Source organism: Dromaius novaehollandiae, chromosome Z (assembly GCF_036370855.1).
Source record: "Dromaius novaehollandiae isolate bDroNov1 chromosome Z, bDroNov1.hap1, whole genome shotgun sequence".
In the NCBI taxonomy this organism is placed as follows: domain Eukaryota; kingdom Metazoa; phylum Chordata; class Aves; order Casuariiformes; family Dromaiidae; genus Dromaius; species Dromaius novaehollandiae.
This window is the reverse complement of record NC_088132.1, coordinates 34,681,027-34,700,177: the sequence shown is the minus strand read 5'-3', so window position 1 is coordinate 34,700,177 and position 19,151 is coordinate 34,681,027. Positions and strand designations below refer to the sequence as shown.

General features: G+C 43.1%; 1 protein-coding gene and 1 long non-coding RNA gene across 5 annotated transcripts in view; both read left to right on the top strand.

The window, feature by feature from the left end:
- LOC135324889 (tyrosine-protein kinase transmembrane receptor ROR2) overlaps window positions 1–7,649 on the top strand; it is a 150,171-nt gene extending 142,522 nt beyond the window's left edge. For all 4 annotated transcript variants that reach the window (XM_064501936.1, XM_064501937.1, XM_064501939.1 and 1 more), the window contains exons 7-9: window positions 504–749; window positions 2,364–2,566; window positions 4,258–7,649. In XM_064501936.1, coding sequence (XP_064358006.1) covers window positions 504–749; window positions 2,364–2,566; window positions 4,258–5,700 — 1,892 coding nt within the window. In that variant the 3' untranslated portion in view covers window positions 5,701–7,649. The remainder of the gene's footprint in view (window positions 1–503; window positions 750–2,363; window positions 2,567–4,257) is intronic.
- A 33-nt stretch (window positions 7,650–7,682) lies between these two features.
- On the top strand, window positions 7,683–13,276 carry LOC112978817 (uncharacterized). Its single transcript, XR_003258026.2, has 4 exons — window positions 7,683–8,392; window positions 9,600–9,774; window positions 10,659–10,846; window positions 13,140–13,276. It is a non-coding gene; the product is annotated as an uncharacterized LOC112978817 (long non-coding RNA).
- The last annotated feature ends 5,875 nt before the right edge of the window (window positions 13,277–19,151 follow it).

Here is a 19,151-nt window from a genome sequence, read left to right as displayed (position 1 = left end):
AAATCAGCAAGAGGCATTACAAAATGCAGTGCTAATTTCTCTAGGAAGTGAGCAGTATGAGAAAATAGGAAGATTAGAAGAAATAAAAAGTGATAGGCCATGTTGGTGTCAGGAGACTTCTGCTGAGGTGAACCTCACATCTCTAATTTAGTTAAACTTATCTTGTCCTGTGTCTAGAGGTACAAAGTATATGCTGCTCAGTACCAACTTGCATTCAGAGATACCACATGATTTTATGTGTAGCCGTAGGATGGAGACATTCAAGAGCAGAATTCAGAAATATCCGTATGTCAAAGAGGAGAGGTAGCCACAGAGCTGAAATTTCAAAAAGCACAACTTTTCTAAAGAAAAAGTCAAACATCTTGAAATACATACATTTAAGTACTTAAATCCTAATGTGCTTCATTTTATGCACACATGATGTATGCACTTCAGCTGTTTTGGTTTTGCTGGCTCCTGTATATTTTGTGATGTGTAACGTTTTGTCAAATCCTGCGCTGCAGATCACCAGTGCTACAATGGCTCTGGAGCGGATTATAGAGGGACAGTCAGCGTCACCAAGTCTGGCCACACTTGTCAGCTCTGGGACTCGCAGAATCCCCACAGCCATGATCTGACCAGCGCGCAGTTTCCAGAGCTGGGCGGTGGGCACGCCTATTGCCGAAATCCCGGCGGCCAGATGGACGGGCCCTGGTGTTTTACAAAGAATAAAAACGTACGCATGGAACTGTGTGACGTACCTTCTTGTAGTATGTATTCTCTTTCTTTTTTCCCCTATGACTGGCCTAAATCCTGTGCGGTTGTGAATGTTGCATGTTGTTACAAGTGTGCTTCACTTAGCAAGCTGTGCTTTCTCACTTGCTGTGGTGCGGTACCCTTGTTTTGCCTTGCACTTGGGCAAAATTGGCTTGACAGCAGAGCTCGTAACTGAAATACTGTGCTACCTTTTTTTTACGTGTTGAAGGCTTAAGCAGAGATGATAATTCATGATACTGTTGTGGTTTGGTTTCAAACTTGTTAAAGATCATGCCTTAATGTGCTTACCACTTTTACTCTGTACAGCATCTTGCAGGCAGCAAAGGTTTTCAGATCCTGTAGAGGGAGATACAGCACTGCGCTTGGTTGTAAGAAACCCAAAGCACAGAAGCAGAGGTGTCATGAAAGAGATGATTTTTATCAGAAATGCCGTAGGCTATCTGCTTCTGGATCAGTACCGCACTACTGTTAGCAAAAATAAGCAGCAGCCTCTCACAGCATGTTGATGCAGTCCCGTTTACTTTCCCTACTGGTGCAGAATTCATTCTAGAGCTGTTACAGTTGTAACAGTCTTCAGAGACCACAAAGCAACTTAATACTGTGCTTATTAGGAAGAAAAGTATGTTTCCTGCAGCTACAAAGGTATTGTGGAAGCCATGCAAGTGGTTTCATTGCGGATTTCCTGGATACCTAAGAGCACCCAGAACTGATATGAAATTTCTGAGTTACTTCACTTTTTTACAGTAATAGCATTTGACATATAAAATAAATTTCAACATCGCATGTAACATGGTGTAAAGATTACACTGGGATGAGGTTGTGGTGAAAGCAGGAGTCACAAATAGCAAAACCACGGATTGCAGAAGACAACCCAGGCAGTTCCAATAAACCTTCTGGACATCATCATGCTGTCCTGTAGTCTCTAAACACCAAGAAAAACATATTTTGCAAAGGTTCCCAAACAGTCCTATTAAATGTATTGATGGCCTTTTCATCTTTGTTGTACTGTAACTTCTGTTAACAAGAGCAATTTAATTCTCTTAAGTACACAATGTCCCTGCCAGTGAGAGGTGAGATTTCCTTTATTCTGTGCAGAAGTAGTATCAGTGGAGGTAAATTAGAAGGCAAAGTGCTGATGAAATGGCTGAAGCTGAGTGAGAAGGCCAGATCGCCATGTCGTGCTGCAGTTTATGACATTGAGACTTTATATACAATCATGAAGACTATTCACTTACCTTATATCCACTGAACAAATTAATGCAATGATTCTGAAGTCTATATTCTGCACTTTCTACAGCAGGAAACCTCAAAAATAATGGAAGATAAACCATGTGCTAGTACAGTCAAAGCAGACAGTGTTAAACTTGGGAGTCCTTTCTTCTCTTCACACTGCTTGCTGCTGTGTTCATCCAGATTTCTCAGAAACGTTTAAAGGAAAACTACTGTGTGGGGAAAAAAGCATGACTTCCGTTTTCATCTTATAGAGGGTTACTTTTTGTTTAAAATTTGTTGTCAACCAACAGACTCTAGTGCTTTTTGTTTTTCTTTACTGTTTAACACATTAAAAATGCTGATTTGTAACCAGTGGCTATTTCTGTGCCCTACAGGCCCACGTGACAACAGCAAAATGGGAATTCTCTACATCCTGGTTCCCAGCATAGCTATCCCTTTGGTTATTGCCTGCCTTTTCTTCTTGGTCTGTATGTGCAGGAACAAGCAAAAGGCATCTGCTGCTACACCACAGCGTCGCCAGCTGATGGCATCTCCTAGCCAGGACATGGAAATGCCACTCATCAATCAGCACAAACAGGTATTTCTTGCAGAATTTGCTTAGGCGCCGGTTCTCCAAAGTGTCGTGACTTTCAGCGTCTCACACTTTGGTGTTGAAACTGAGTTGTGTTGTCAGGGACCTACTTTTCATCACGTGCTAGCCACTACTTCAGTGAAAACCAGGTCTTGCAGGCACTAGTTGTGCCTGGAAATGGGGGCCTCCAGCAATAGCTTTCAGTACAAAATATTTTTATGGCATCTGCACTCACCTGCCAGTCCCCATTTTGCTTCTTGTCTTGGTGACTAGAAATGTTGTTTCTGATCCAGTCTTCAGTTTGCAGCTCATTTTTGCTACTAGAAATGCTGCTGCTGGTTTACTTGTTTCAAGCAGAAAGCATGATGGGGGTTCTTTTCTAATCTGTCTGCTTAGTCTTCTGGTTATCTCAGCTACCACCAAGCTTGGGGTTCAGTCTAAGTGCAACATGTTTCTGAGTGTGTATATCCCAAAGGACAGAGAAACAAAAATGGCTTTGAACTTCTGTCTGTACTATCAGCTCCTGAAAATACTTTTCTGGGCTAACTAAATGATCTCCATGTTAAAATCCTGTTTGAATCTACTGCTGAATTTTTAATTGTAGCATTTACTAGACACTGGTTCACAAAAACAATGCTCAATTTGGAACAATTGGCAACATCTGTTCAGGAAACGGCAGAATGAACGGATATTACCGATTGTAACAAATTGCATTGATTTTGTGCTCTAAGGGGGAGGATTAATGGCCAAGTCTGGGCTGTGCTGGAGACTGTTTGGTCCAGTTCATAGCCTGTTGGCTACTAAAATCCCAACGTGCCCCGAAATCAGCTGTTAGAGCCTCTTTCCAGCCTGCCCTGCTCGTTCCTCCTGCGGTGCCCTTTCTGCGAAGTGGTGGCTCAGCTGGGGGCTCCTTGGTCCCACGGCTGCTCAGGCTGGACCCATCAAATCCACCTGCACAGACTCCCTTGCTTCCCCTGCTAGGCCGCAGGAGCAAGGACTCTCTGGGGATTTCTTACGCCCGACTTTGCCCCCTTTTCCTTCCCGTAGCAGAGAGCAGCTCCTTCCCTCTTCAGCTCCTCTTCCTCTCTGCCTCGGTCAGAGCCAGTTCAGGGTTTCTCAGCAGTGCTATTTAGCATTGCTACCCACGGCAGGGGCCGTGCCTGCAGCGCAACGGGGGAGAAAGGGCATATCTGGCACTAGGGAACCGCAAGAGAGAGGGCTCGTTCCTCCTTCTGCTGGGAGGGATGTTTCAGTTCCCCGCCGGGGCAGCTGTGTCCTGGGGCTGTGCCTATGGCTTTTCTGACGGCTCTCCAATGGGCAGCGCGTCTCTGGGCAGACCTGCAGGGCAAAGGCAGTTGCTGCTAACAGGGGTTGTTATTTGCCGGATTTGCTCTGGATTGATTATTCTTTTAGCTTGCAGGGCATATGGTAGCTGCTTTGTAAAAATAATTATACTCATCATCTTGCAGCATAATTCAATTTACACGTCTGATAATGGTGTAACCTGTTCCAAGGTTAACTGTGAAATCAATATACTGTTGTGAGTATACAAAAAGCTGGAAAGTCATTTTGAACCAATTTATCTTCCTTCCAGCATCTAACCACTGGAAGCTTTTCTTTAATAGAAGATTCTGTTGTTTAGAAAACACTGTGGTTTTTTACCATTTTGTTTTTTTTTTTTATTTCTTTCATTTCAGGCTAAACTTAAAGAAATCAATCTATCTACAGTGCGGTTTATGGAGGAGCTAGGAGAAGAGAGGTTTGGCAAAGTCTACAAGGGGCATCTTTTTGGTACGGCACCAGGTGAACAGACACAGGCTGTTGCTATCAAGACACTTAAAGACAAAGCAGAACTGGCTCTTCGTGAAGAATTCAAACATGAGGCAATGATGAGATCGCGATTACAGCACCCAAACATTGTTTGTTTGCTGGGAATAGTGACGAAGGAACAACCCATTAGCATGATTTTTAGCTATTGTTCCCACAGTGACCTCCATGAGTTCTTGGTGATGAGATCTCCTCATTCGGATGTCGGCAGCACAGATGATGACAAGACAGTCAAATCCACTCTGGAACCAGCAGATTTCTTCCATATCGTGACTCAGATAGCTGCGGGAATGGAATACCTTTCAAGCCACCACGTTGTCCACAAAGACTTAGCCACTAGAAATATATTGGTGTTTGATAAACTTAATGTGAAAATATCTGATTTAGGCCTTTTCAGGGAAGTTTACGCTGCTGATTACTATAAACTGATGGGAAATTCCCTTCTTCCTATCCGATGGATGTCCCCTGAGGCTATTATGTATGGCAAGTTTTCTATTGATTCAGATATCTGGTCATATGGAGTTGTGTTGTGGGAAGTTTTCAGCTATGGCCTACAACCTTACTGTGGTTATTCTAACCAGGATGTCATTGAGATGATCAGGAATCGACAGGTTTTGCCATGTCCTGACGAATGTCCCACGTGGATATACACTTTGATGTTGGAGTGTTGGAATGAATTTCCCAACAGAAGACCAAGATTTAAAGATATACACAACAGACTAAGAACATGGGGAAACCTTTCTAATTACAACAGCTCAGCACAAACCTCCGGGGCGAGCAACACCACACAAACAAGCTCTCTCAGCACAAGCCCCGTTAGTAACGTCAGCAATGCTAGGTATGTTGGACCAAAGCAGAAAACTCAGGCTTTCCCTCAACCGCAGTTCATACAAATGAAAGGGCAGATGAGGCCGATGGTCCCACCTCCTCAGCTCTACATTCCAGTCAATGGTTATCAGCCAATGCCCGCCTATGGTGCTTACTTGCCAAATTTTTACCCTGTCCAGATTCCAATGCAAATGGCTCCTCAGCAGATGCCTCCCCAGATCATTCCGAAACCAGGCTCCCACCATAGCGGGAGCGGATCCACCAGCACGGGCTATGTAACGACAGCACCCTCCAATGCCTCAGTGGCTGACAGAGCAGCTCTGCTCTCGGAGGGCACGGACGACACGCACAACGGGACGGAAGATATTGCCCAGAATCCTGTTCAGGAGGAGGAGGAAGAGGAGGGTTCAGTGCCAGAAACAGAGTTATTGGGCGATAATGACACACTTCAGATGGACGAAGCAGAAATTCAATCAGAAGCCTAAGGAGTTTGGCCTTTTTACTAAGAGTTTCACATCACTTCAGTGCATGGAGACTGTAGATCCTTAGACTTAAGATCAGTGATTTTGATCTGACTAAATGAAATGAAACCAAAAAACCTACACCCATATAAAGTGCAGCAATAATGATGTACCAGGTTTATTGACCGTTGTCACCATCAGATTTTGCAAATATGATGGTATGGAATTGCTGGGTTTAGTCTTTTTTTTACTGTCCTACAGTTCTTGAGGGAAGCTGCTTTTCAATAATGTACTGTTGCTGTGCAACATATTGCAGAGTAGCATTGCACATCATGTATATAATGATATGTGAGTGTAATGTTAGTGAATTACGCTTAAACCAATAACACGAAAAGGAATCAAACGACAGTTACAGAATTGCTCTGAGCATAAAGAAATGCCCTGGATGTGATGGACAGCTTATTATATAGTATTTATCTTTTTGATATAATGGACACAAGATTGTTGTTTGCTTTCTGAGTCTGAAAAAATAAGAAGTTGAGAATACTGATCCATGTTTGTATTACAATAGTCAGAAAAGTAGGGAAACTGGACACCAGAACTACTGTGCTGAGTCAGACTGTGGGTCTGTCCAGCCCGGTAGCCTGTCCCCAAAGGCTGCCGATAGTGGCTGCCTAGGGAAGAGTGCAAGGACAGAGGCAAACATATAGTGGTATTTCCCCACAGTATCTTCCCAACCTCCAGCGATTTGCGGCTTAGGGACTTCCCAAGCCAGAGGTGGAATCTTTTTTTTCTTTAATAACCTTTGATGGAATTTTCTTCCATGAGTCTATTCAAATGATTCTGAACCCACATAAACTTACAGCATCCACAACATCCTGTGGGATAACATGAGAGGAGAGAGGATGTCTGTCTTTCATCATTCCCAATGAATGACTGTGACAGAAGCTTCCAAATGTGCGTGGCTGACTGCATTTGTGGATGAAAGTACTCCTTTTCTGCTGTGTGTTTGTAGCAGCAAGCAGCCTTAATACACTGTTAACCAAAAGAAGAGATATGGTAGGTGTGCACTAACTTAACAATCCAACTTTAATTGCATGTTGGTTGTCAAGTATAGAAAAGGGCTCCAGATACATGTTCCTATATGGTAAAAGTTTTGGTTTTGTGCAGGGTTATAAACTCACTTGATTTACTGCAATTAGTGCTGGACTGCATGTGAAGCCATGCTTGTTTCCTGCCTCTTAGTGAAAGTGGATCTTTGAATTTTAGAAGACCAAAATAAGCAATATTGTACAGAATGCTGGTTTTGTGCTTCTATTTGCAAGATGAATCATGTACAGACCCTTAAATGTAATTTATGTTTTATTACATTTTATATACTTTTTTTCATTGAAATACTTGGATTTTTGAACAAATGACTTTATAATTTAACCATTTACAATATTCACACGTGGTGAAATTTTATTGTATGGCTGGTTCATTTTGTAAAACCTGCAGACAGGTCCATACATTTCATGACACTTTCTGTAATACAAACCATACACACTCATTGTAGCATTGTTGTAGTCAACACACATGATAGCTATAAGTTGTAAGTCCAACACATGGAGTATTCAATAAAGTGATGCAAAAAGTATGATTAAGTATGTTACCTTTATAGTTGCTACAGCTGTTGTTTTTGTCATGGTACTTTGTGGAAATAGAAATGGCCACCGTTCCTTATGGTTGCAGGTTTCATACCGAGACTGCAACTTATTTTTTATTACATTGGGATTCACTTACAAGTCATGCATCATTGTGACCTACAGCCTGTGTCAAAGGCATGGCAGCATTACTTGCTTCCAGCGCTTCACTTGGATTTGGAAATGCACTGGTAGGAAAAAACATGAAAGCTTTATTGCTTGTGTTAATATAATGTAGCTTTGGGTGCTATTAATAAATAAAGAATAAATAATAAATGTGAAGTTCATTTACTTTAAGTCTTTATTTTGTTTCTTCTAGGTCGTTCATGTTCTCATGTTCATGTATTCCATTTGTCAACTTCTCTTTGCTTCCTTTTCTAACTTACTGAAAAATGGAGACTAGGTGGTCCAGTTACATCACAAATTCAGAGAAGAGATACCGTAAGTGAACGAGTGGCAGGCAGTGGGAGCTTCTGCACAGCTCAGTCTAAAGTTTACTTCACTTCCAACAGTCAGACTATGTTAAGACTTCTGGTGCTTAATGCAGTTTGGGAAACTCCTAATTAACCTCTTCAAGCCTTGCAAATTCAAGCCTATAAATCACAACAGTCAGAAAAAATAGCCCAGACTTTTACCTTGGTTTTTTTTTGTCCCCACTAAGAGATAGCTGCACTCTCTAAGGGGCAGTGGAGGAGAAGTATCCAATTCTCTGGGCCAGCCTTGGTGATCTGCAAACTACCACAGAGAGGTTTTCTCCCATCTGTTGGTGGGGATGCACTTCTCTGGGCTGCCGCGACCTGACCCAGGGATCAGTAGCTTGCAAATGCCTTGTCTGTGACTCAGGTAAGCACAAACCAATAGCAAACCAATGCCAGCTGGTATTGGTTAGCGGTTGCCCTGAGTCATGTGGGTTGGTGGTGACTCAGTGATCTCTAGTCCCCTAGGACGCTCCCCTGATGATGTCTGCCACAAGGACCCAGCCTGTGTTGGGACTGACCTTTCCTCTTCAAGCTTTGGGACCTGCTGACGGGGAGGTAAGTGGATGGGACAAGGTGGGACACAGGGAGGGAGGGATTGGTGTTGGGTCCCCGCACAATGCTGCTCACTAGGGTGTGCAAAGTCTTTTTTTTTTTTTTTTTCTTTTTTCTCTGCCTTGGGTAGCAAAGTTGGGGCTTACACTGGTGACAGGACAGCCGTTCAGGCAACAAATATATGGTTGGATAGCCAGGAGAGGGCAAGGTGATTTTGAGGGTATTTTGGGAGATGTCAACAGCTTTCTCTTGCGTCTTGCTAAGCCCCTGCTCTGCCTCAGGCAGTGTGATCTTTCTAAGAAGAGAGCAATTGACTCTGGAAAAAGCGGACAGAGCCCACGGTGGCAGCCCACAGACCAGGCAGGAGGTGGTGCCTGGTGAGGCCTGTCTCCTCCCCATCTCTGGAGGTATGGGACCATCAGGACCTGGAGCATGCTCCCCCAGCTCATTTAGCTGCAGGCACTCCAGCCTGGCTTTCTGCTGTGGTGCAGGTGTCTGATCTCATCAGGCTCTGTGCTGGACCCACTTCTGACGTCCAAAGTGGACGGGACAAGGTGGTGAGATGGGACATGGGACATCACTTGGATGTCACAAGTAGGTCCCTGTGTGCAAAAGCATGGGGGGCCAGTGGAGGAGTGGACCTGGGGGAAAAATCTGTGAAAGGACAGGGAAGATCGGGGGGGGGGGGGGGGGGCCGGGTGTCGTAATTTGGGTGAGGAAGTTAAGTGATTGTAAATATGCGTGTCTCCTGCTCCATGGTAGTGTAGCCTGGCAATAACACTACTCTGAATCCAATCCTGGTAAAATCCAGCACCTGAGTTACTGCTGGATGCATTCACCTCTTAACTGTTTGGACTACAGAGAAGAAAAAGCAAAACCAGCAGAGTATAAATAGGTGCGTGAGAAATAGGGGATTCCCTACAAAATGCAAACTGATAAATACAGATATGCCCTATTTTTACGAATTTTGATGGGCAACTTCGTTCCTTCACCATCATCCAAATGCCATTATTTTCAGTTTCATCTAATAATTTCCCTAAAGATTGACCCAGAGGGACATGCTTCCTGGGGAGAAACGAATCCTGTATGTCCTGTGTCTGCCATAGTTATGAACATGACAATAATTTTCAGAGGGAAATTACTTTGTGGTGACATCCCCTCAAACTTTATTAGCGATATGATTTTGAATCATGTTTCTCCATTTTCTAAGGAGTTAATAAGATGTTACTTCATCCCATGTTCGGAGAAATCATCTCCCTTTGGCAGTGTGGGATTAGTGGGAAGAAGTCTGAGGCTTACTGGAAGAGAGCTCAAAGACACCGACTGGGCTGGAGCACTCTCAGAAGATGTCAGACACAGACCTCGAGGTGTTTGCCAAAACAAATGTAAGAATGAAACATCCAGCTAAAAGCATGGTTACCTCTTCAAATAACCTCATGCTTTACTTTCCTTTAAGTCATAGTCTGATCTTGCATAAAGAGTAACTCTTAGTTTCTAGGCAGGCCAGCTCTACCACAGACTGTTCTCCAAGACAGCATTCCAGTTACCCAAATGTGAAGAAAAATCCACTAGCAAAGTCCTCTATTCGAGGAAAGGGAGTAAATGAGTCAGACATCCTTACTGGAAGGAGCAATGTATGTTCTTGCTGTAAAAGTCTACAAAACATTAGCGGAAAGCCAGAAATCAAGATTTCAATTTTTTTCTCTCAGACAGTAGGAGGAGCTGGAGGCATGTCTGCATAGCTGCTGGGCCAAGCTATTACTAACAGTAATTTTTGCTGCCCACCCACTAGAGCAGTGCTGGAGCTGTGCGTTGAAGTCAGGCCCCAGCAAAAAGGAGCCAGAAGGGGCATGCTGGTTCCCTCCCCCACCGCAGCTCCTTCCCATGGGATTGCCCTGGTAGTGGCCAGCAACACCAGGCTCCCACTGCAGAAGGCTGCAACCCCTGGCCTTCTATGTGACCTTGAATATCAGGCAACCTCTGGGCAGCATGTCTGTTTTTAGGGGAGAAAATATCCTGGAATATAAGGCAAAAACTGTATGTTCGAGGTCAGACATATGTACGCACACACACGTGGTCACACAGGCACAAAACAGCAAGGGGCAATGCATATTCAGGTAAATACAGTTCTTTTGGGGGTGCTTTTCCCTTCACCGGCTCTGCAGTGTGCGGAGGCTCCAGGGCTGTACTTTGCAGGTCTGAGCCCCAAAGGAGTTCCTCCTAGCACCAAGCGAATGCTTTCTTTGCCACTGGTTTCAATCTGCTACAGGACTCGGGAGCACGCCACAGAAAAGCCTCCAAAAAGGAGCCTGGCGCAGGGAATCCTCTGGCAGCACCCACGAGGCGTTATCCTCGTATGGCATCCTGGTGGAGTCAGCTTGGAGCAGTCTCTGAGGAACCGGGAAAACATTTCCTAGGCACCTCAAGGAGAAGATACGTCTTTTCTGACAGGTCTGGGTAAGTTGACCCATGAAATAAAGTCAGGGCCCACTAAAACTGAGCGTTTGTCGACGTGGCAGCGTGAGACAGCCGGGCCACCGCACGCCCAGGCACACCTGAACTGGCCCTAACCGAGAGGCTGCGGCGCTTGGGGCTCCTGGGGACCTGAGGCATCAAACACGGGTGCTGCTGGGACCCTGTGCATCAGGGCGAGCGGTGGCAGCAGCCGCAGCCGTCGCAGCTCCGGGCCGTCGCTCCTGCAGCCCCTCCGGCTCCTGTGCTGAGAGCCCAGCGCTCTTCCTAATCGAGGCCCTGCATAACTGCTTGCAAGTGAAATACCTAAGAAAACATGGTTCTAAATCTTAGCTGAATACTGCAAGATTGCGCAAGTAGAGGGAAGTAATATAACTGAGGTTATGGCAGGAGCTGGAAATAGTGTGGGGTTCACAGGGTTATAAATCTCCAGGAGAGTCGGAATTTAAAATAATACAATACTGAAGGAACTCAGAATCAGATGTAGTTACTTCTCATTTCTATTGATCTGAAAGAGGAACTTTACTTTATCTCGTATGCAGTGTACCTGATGGTTTAACTGTCCTTTTTAAGACCTGTGGCTAAAATTGGAAATAACACATCTGTTCGTGAGGTGCTTTTGTTAACTCTAAATGTCATGGAGTTAGAAAGAAACTAGATTAAATTACCGTGTTCATTTAATTAAGCCAAAGTTTGTTTCTATGCACCAAGCAATAATTAATCATCCTGGGGATTTACAGTATGAAAGCATTTCTGTTGCCATGTATTTTAGATTTGTTATTTAAAAACGTATTTTCTGTAGAAGCCACCCTCTACAGTCTTTCAAATATCTTTTCAAACTAGTAAGTAGCCGGTGGAGACTTGAGCTGTTGTCATTTAGATTCATAACAATCAATTTTAACAATCTTACCAAGAAATCCAACTCTAATGTTTAGTGTGCTTTAAAAGTAGCTATCTGATACATATCATCATTAACTAATTCTGAAAGGAATTCCTTTCAGAATCGCAAAAGCCATCATAATTAAGAGATGGGATGGTGGCTAGGAAAATAGATAGCAACCTAGAGAAGTAAGTGACCACATAGGGACTGTCTCTAAGTCATTTAAAAACAGAAGCACTTCAGGTGCATAGCATTAATTGGATTTGGATATAACACGTTTTCAGCTGAGGCTGATTTTTCCCCAAACATAGTCCAAGGTTTTACAATTATGATAAAGGTCTTTGTCTTGCTCAGTTGTTAATCCTATGAACACGTTTTTCACAGTCTGATGTGGTTTACCATTTAATTACTTTTGTATCAGATTTAAATTAAAAATATATTTGAGATGCAACCTAAAGTGGAAAACACCTCGCAAAAGAGCTAATAGCCACGTGCCTTTCATACTGAGGAGGGGTTACTGCGTCTCAGTTTTTCCCCACTCCCTTGTTTCCTCACCGAACATGTGTGTCTCCTTAGTGCATCTTTCTGTTCCCAGCACAGTTAGGTGATCATTTCTGTATAAATTACTGAGGAAGCATTTTAAATCACATACTGTTAGCACTGTGAGAATAGGGAATAAAGAATTTGGGTTTTTTTTGAAGAGTTCTATCTGAAAGAGTCTATACTGAAGAGTTTATAGTGAAGGATTTTTATGTTTGCGTCCTCTGTTCCTTGTTCTTTTAATATCTTTGTTGTCCTTGCCCTCCGTTAGGTATTTCTCAGAGGACAACCACAGCACTCGCTTATGCATTTCCTCTACTTGAAATATGGTTGTCTAAAGGCAGGCTAGAGGACTCGGTTTTTATATTGATAAACAAATATGCTTGCAAATGAAATCAGTCTTGTCAGGTTGAACAGCATGCAACAGTAAAAGCGCAAAGATGTTGTTAACTTGCAAATCCAAACATTCCCAAACAAGAGGGTATATGGAAGCAGGATCCCTGGTCTTCAGTGCAAGTTTACTTCTAACTTTGCTATAGCCTGCATTTTCATACCTTGTACGACATAGGTATTGGCTTTTCATCAACATTTTGCAATACCTATGTTTATAATTAGTGGATTTTTTTGTAATTTCTTTATTTATTCTGTTACGCAGATATCTGGCATGAGGAGTCTAACAGTCCTCTGCATCTTTTACTTAGGCAAATCATTGCTTTCCATTGCACAGTCAAGCCCTGAGTTGTCCCTACAAACGAGAAGCACAGTAACTACTGTTGGTAAAATTAGGTAGGGGAATTAAAACTGCATTTCTACAGCACAGAGGTTTCCAGTTACGCATGGGAAACTCTCTTCTGACAGGAAAGACTGCTTCGACAGACTTCAGCAATGAGCATACCCTGGCCGGACTTGTCAGGATGCCTTAAATCTGGTGACTGGGAGTTGCACAGACTGAAAGAGGGCAGTCAACCAAGCATCGTGTGGCTCCTCGCTGGGCAACAGGTAAAGAAATGCTCTGTGGGGCTGTGAGGAAGCAGGCTGTCAGCGTGAGGCTGCGGGGTACTGAGGTGCACGGCTGGGCTCCAGCAGGTCGTATAACACAAGGGGTGAAATGTCTCCCCAGCTATCTAAAGAACGACGCCCGGGTGCCCACAGCAGATGAACGCTTGTGGCTTGAGGGAAATGAGCATATATTCTGTATTCCTGCTTCACGTGGGCGGATGATCTCAGTGGCTGTTAAGGCTGCTTTTGTGGAAAGAGCTACGCCGCCTTACACCAAGCAAACAAAACACGAGCCGTGCCGCAGCTGCCGCAGCCGCAGCCGGGCGCTCCAGGCTCGAGCTGCCTCCCGGCAGCTAGACACCAGGCAAACGCCCCGCAGGGAGCGGTGAGGGCCTCCCCACCACCTCACCGTTGGCAGTCGCTTTAGCTAACTCTCCACCGAAGGCAGTTTTTTGCTAAGCCAGCTGCCTTTGCATTGGCCCAAATTAGAGTCTCAGGGTCACTTATGGGGCAGTAGCCTCACACCGAAAGCTGGGGCTGATCAGCTGCAGCTGGTAATCCTCTAAACTGCCCTAACCAGGCTCAAAACGGTGTGTCTGGTTGTGCTCAGCACCCATCCCAGGAGCGTCCGTGGAGGAGCGGGACACCTGGACTGAGTGCCCACCTCTGCCAGTGGGGCCCTGCAGGACTCTGCGCAGGTTTTTTAGCTTCCCTTCTTGTTTCTTCTGCTGTGAATAGCAATATTGTGGTGCTTCACATGGGTGCTGTGTGGGGAAACCCGTGAGGTACGACTAGCTACGTACTGCAGGCAGGCCGAGCGGCCGAGTGGTGCCGTCTGCTAGGCTAGAGGAGGTCTGGGGGCATCGCAGAAGGCCTCTCCTGCCCAGGAGACTGCTGTATAAAGCAGCTGAGAGGCTCTGGGGCTAGATCTAGGCGGAGTATCTGACTACAGACATACTATATGCAGATGTAGCACTTTTTTGTGGGATATTGGGCTGAAATGAGTAGGTACCTCTTATAATGACAAATGGTCTTGAGGCCTGAACCAAAGCCCACTGAAGTCATGGGGAAAAACTCTTCAGCTTCAAAGGATTTTGGATTAAGGCCATAAGAAACATTCATCTTGTTCTTTTAGATAAATACTCCCCAACTTATAATCACTATGTTTTTAAAACATGGTTAATTTTTTTTTCTTTAATAGCTTCTATTATGCAGAGTGAATGCTGTATTCTTTTCTCGATGGCTAAAAGAGTCCCCCCCCCTTTTTTTTTTAAATGTGGCAATGTGACATTATAACACCTTAAATTGTTCTATGCATACCAAAAAGTATTCATGGTACATAACGTATTTTCTTGTAATCGTTCTTGTTCGCTAATCTATGCCCTTGAGAAAAATATTTGCCAAAATAACTTAGCATGAAAACCCTTTTTCTTCCCTTTGTGGCTTTGCATGGAAACCAGAGTACATATTTGCAGTAATCTGCTTTTAATAAGTGGGAGTTAATATACTTGCTTTGAACATGCATTTTTAAGCTGGCTAGCATAAAATGTTTTACTGAACAAGAAGACAGTTCCTTTCCAGAGCCCGATAAAAGAGTTGATTGATCTGAGGGTTTTGGGGAAGTTTATTACCAATGGGACCTCGCAGGTATGTCAAACAGCTCTGAAAGGCGCCCGCTTCCAGTTCGAGTCTACCGGGCTGCGTCTGAGCAAGGGAGCAAGCAACCAAGGGCGACATATTGCTCTCCCCTTTGGCGGCATTTCCCAAAAAGCAGCCGACCTGGCCCTCTTCCAAAAAAGCACCTCCAGCAAGGAGACACTGGTCTCGGGCTTGTCGGGAAGCTGCAAGAGCAGCTGTGAATGTTAATGAAAATAGGCTTTCAGCCGGGTTATTGGGATTTCCCTTTAGGACAGAAGCACGGCACAGCCGACCCGCTCGTGCTGTTTCAGCGCTGCTGCGTATGGCTGGCCCCTGGGAAATGGGGTGGCACATGATAACGGGCCATCTGAAGCTTTTTGGAGGCCCAGAAGACACTGTGCACAAGTTTTAAATTAAAAATCAGTTTCTTACATTTTATCAAAATCAGTATGTGCATTCTTCACGTGGGTTTAATGCACCGGGTGTATTATTCTAGCACTTAATGCAGCAATTTGGAAATAACATAAATTTCATGTTTATCTATTTGCTTTGCTTTCATTTGGTGTTTTTCAAGAAGCTGTCATTAGTATATGTTCTTGTGCATATACTCGCATCCAGTATTTCTCCTTGAGTGATTTTCCTTTGAATATTGGATTGCAAGTTTAGAATTATGCCAGTTCTCTCCAATGCCAGGATTTCATGTTGCTATTAAACATCTCAGTGCAGTGTCAAAGTAATTATGGTGTGAGGTTTTCCTAAAAAATCACTAGTTTGCGTTGCTCTGAGGAACTGCTAGATTTGATTGTACAAGAATTTTTCCTAGAAAATCCACTGAAGCCAGAGTATTTTTGAGCTTGGGCTTGAAGTGAATTGTGCATACTTTAAATTTTTATTGTTTTAGATTCCTGTTGTACAAACATGTGTGTGCATACCGTTGTGCTGTCACTGAGGCTGAGTGGGCTGTTGAATTAGTACCTATTTGCAAAAGCAGGTGATATTTCTGTGTTTTCAAAGTTGTACTAAACAAACAGAACCACCTCGTCCTATAACACAATGCAACACAATGCTATTTTGGCAAAGGGTGCACTTTAAGCAAAACTTGTTTAAAAAATGTGAGAGGGCAGTGAAGTTCTCAACAATATTTTTAAAGGGATTTTTTAAATAATTATTAATTTATTTAAGAACAAAACAATGTGTGAAGCCCTAGACCTTGAAAACGGTTCAAGGAAAGTCACTGAGCAGTGAGCGTCTGTATTTCAAAAGTGGAACACAGCAAATGACTAGTAAAGAATTTCTTGTGTTTTGGGAAGTAGGGTGATGCTTAATCTTGTGTTATAACCTCCTATAAATGAAGAAACTATAAATGAAGAACTTGGTCTTTTGCTTTGATGTATTAGAACCTCTGTTTCTGGTGCAGTTTTGCTGTACTGCTGTTGTTTAGAGACAGAAATTCACCCCACTCAATTCAGAGTCATTCTCAAGAATATTTTGCTTTTATATCACATCATTTTGCTCATGCCGTGGTTCTCGCCCTGCAAGGAGATCCCAGCCCCTCGGGAAGCACAAGCGAGAAGCAGTGATGAACCGAGCTGATCACCTCTGCTGTGCCAGTGCTGATTTTGCTGAACTCAGGGAAAAATGGAATATTATCAGTTCTTTTGAGTGAATCGTGGCTATTGCAAGATTGGTCTATATCTAATTGTCTGGTCTCTATCTAATTTGAAAGTCTTACGCTTTTGAAAGCAGTTTCCTTTAGAATAACAGCATAGTAGAGAGAAGTTGGGCTGATTCACTTTATTGCAATTTAAGTTCCAGCTAGTGGTGAAAACCAAGGAAAAAAGTTCAAAACTGGTTTACTCTCAGCCTCTGACCTTGGTCTCTTTGTCTTGACTTTCACTTATCATAATAAAACAGACAAACAGTTGAGCAGCAGCACTTCAGAATAAATCTTTCCTAGCGGCTCACACTTGTAGACATCTTGCATTTGAGGCCTGCAGATATAGAAGGCCCATCAGGAAGCAGACAGTTTGAGATTTCAGTTTATTCTAAACAGGAAAAAACCTGACACATGAGAAATAAAATAAAGCTAAAAGGTGTGATAGACGCCTCTTTCAAGAGAGTGGAATTTTCTGTTTACTGAGTTAACGTTACTGCACAACCAAATCCATATATACGTCTCATTTTACAAGAAGGACAATATGGAAGAAGGGGATTCCTTTTTATGTTTGACAATGACTCTTTGCTATTTCTTTTTCTCTATAAGCTCAGATCTGGTAAAATGTGTAATTATATGTTAAACATCAGACACAAATATAGTTCCAGTGATGACTGCGAGTAATACTGAACAGAGGCCACAGAAATGAGAGTTGTGATGAGACAGCAGAGTGCGCAAAGATTCACAGAGATGTTTCGAATATCGTTATATATCTGCAAATGTTGATTTTTGCAAATACAGTTGCAATAGGATAGCACTAGGTAATAAGATGCAGAAACACTTTTAAGAAATACACTGATCCATTTCACAAATGTGAGATGGGACAGATAGATGCATCAGGCATTTCAAATAAAAGGTCTTCACTGTTCATTGCTGGGCTTTTGAAGTTCACTTTGTATGTATGGTTTCACAACACTGAGAACATACAGATTTGTGCTATAGTGTGTTTAGTAGTGGGTTTTGGCCACTAATACGAATGTACATCAGCCTATCTTGACTTTTCAGTAGTCCTTAAATAAATTTTCTCATGTGCTGAGGTCTGTGCATTTTTCTCATAGGGCTGCTTCTATTGCCAGTGATCCTGAAACCAGAGACTGTTGTTTAAAAAAAAAAAAAAAAGATTCGTATAAATATGTTGTTGATTCATTTCACAATCTTAAAAAAAAAAAAGACCAGTCAGAACCTCTAGGGTTTAATAAAGCGAATGGCACTGAGCGAGGCAGATGCTTTTTGGAATATCCCAGAGAGCTGTGATAGTCAGGCAGATTTGCCCATATGTTTCTTTTCACACTTTTGCAAAGGTTTTTACTGATTTGGTTAAAGTGTTGCATGAGTATAGCATTGCCAATAGCAGAGTATTAAGATGTGTTACCCATGATGGCACCATAACTCTGAATTTATTTGGAATCCTCCGTTATGCAACAAAACATCTTGTGTTGACAACCTTATGGAAAACTAGGTAATTGTGTTGGTCATTTGCCGTCTAGTTCATCTCCTTTGAAAGGCAGCTCTTTGCTTGGGTAATACATTTATTTGAGCAGTCATTTTGATTTACCAAGCCATCAGTCTTCCAAGCTTCCACCTTTGCACTTTCTCCCTCATGCTAGTGACAGTGCTCCTGTTATTGCAGATGGCACTTCAGAATATGTTTGTCTGTGTTCCCACTCCAATAAATTTTATTTGCACTATGCTTCTACGTTATAATTCATATATAATCTATTACACTTGATGTGTCTGCTGCAGGTTTACTTGTCTGCCTAGTAGATTTACTTATAAGGCATTGGTTTTGCCGTCTACTTTTGCTTGAAGTAAAGAATTTGTGTCTGTGCATCTTCATGATAAGTTTTTTCTTTAGTGACAAAGGACTGTTCCGTTAAGCTGTTTTAGTACAGATGGCGAGTATAACTGCAAGGAGATAAAAGCATAATTGAAGTGAATATACAGAGAAAGGAATAGCTGCATACATATACAACGTATGTCTATAGTATTATCTATACTTGCAGCATTGTCAAAGACATGGGTTTAGTTCTGCCTTGTTGCTGAAATACTGCGGAACAAGGAGAATGCGGTGCTCCTTCTTATATATATTCACATCTATTTTAATTTAGGAACAGGTTGCTCGTACCTCCATGTTACTGAAACAAATTTACATCAGAGGTGAGTGTGTGACGTGATGTTTGCCCGACGTAGTAATTAAATAGCGAAATGACCTTGGTGTCGCTGAACTGTTGCTGTACAGAAACTTACCCCGGCAAGGCTGCCGTGAAGGGAGACGGCGAGGGTGCGGTGCTTGTTAACGCTCAAAGATGCAGCCTTTGATTAGGACCTGCGTTTAGAGACTACACCCAAACCAGTCTTCCAAAGAAGAGCATATTGACTCATCCCTGTTGACTCCAGCTATAGCATACTGTTTTTCATGCCGACGTTCATAAAGCTTTCATTTTTTCCCATTATCCATGACCCGGTCTTGCATTTAAAATAAGATAACTCTCCAGGGAGGGGCAAATTTAGGAGCTTAA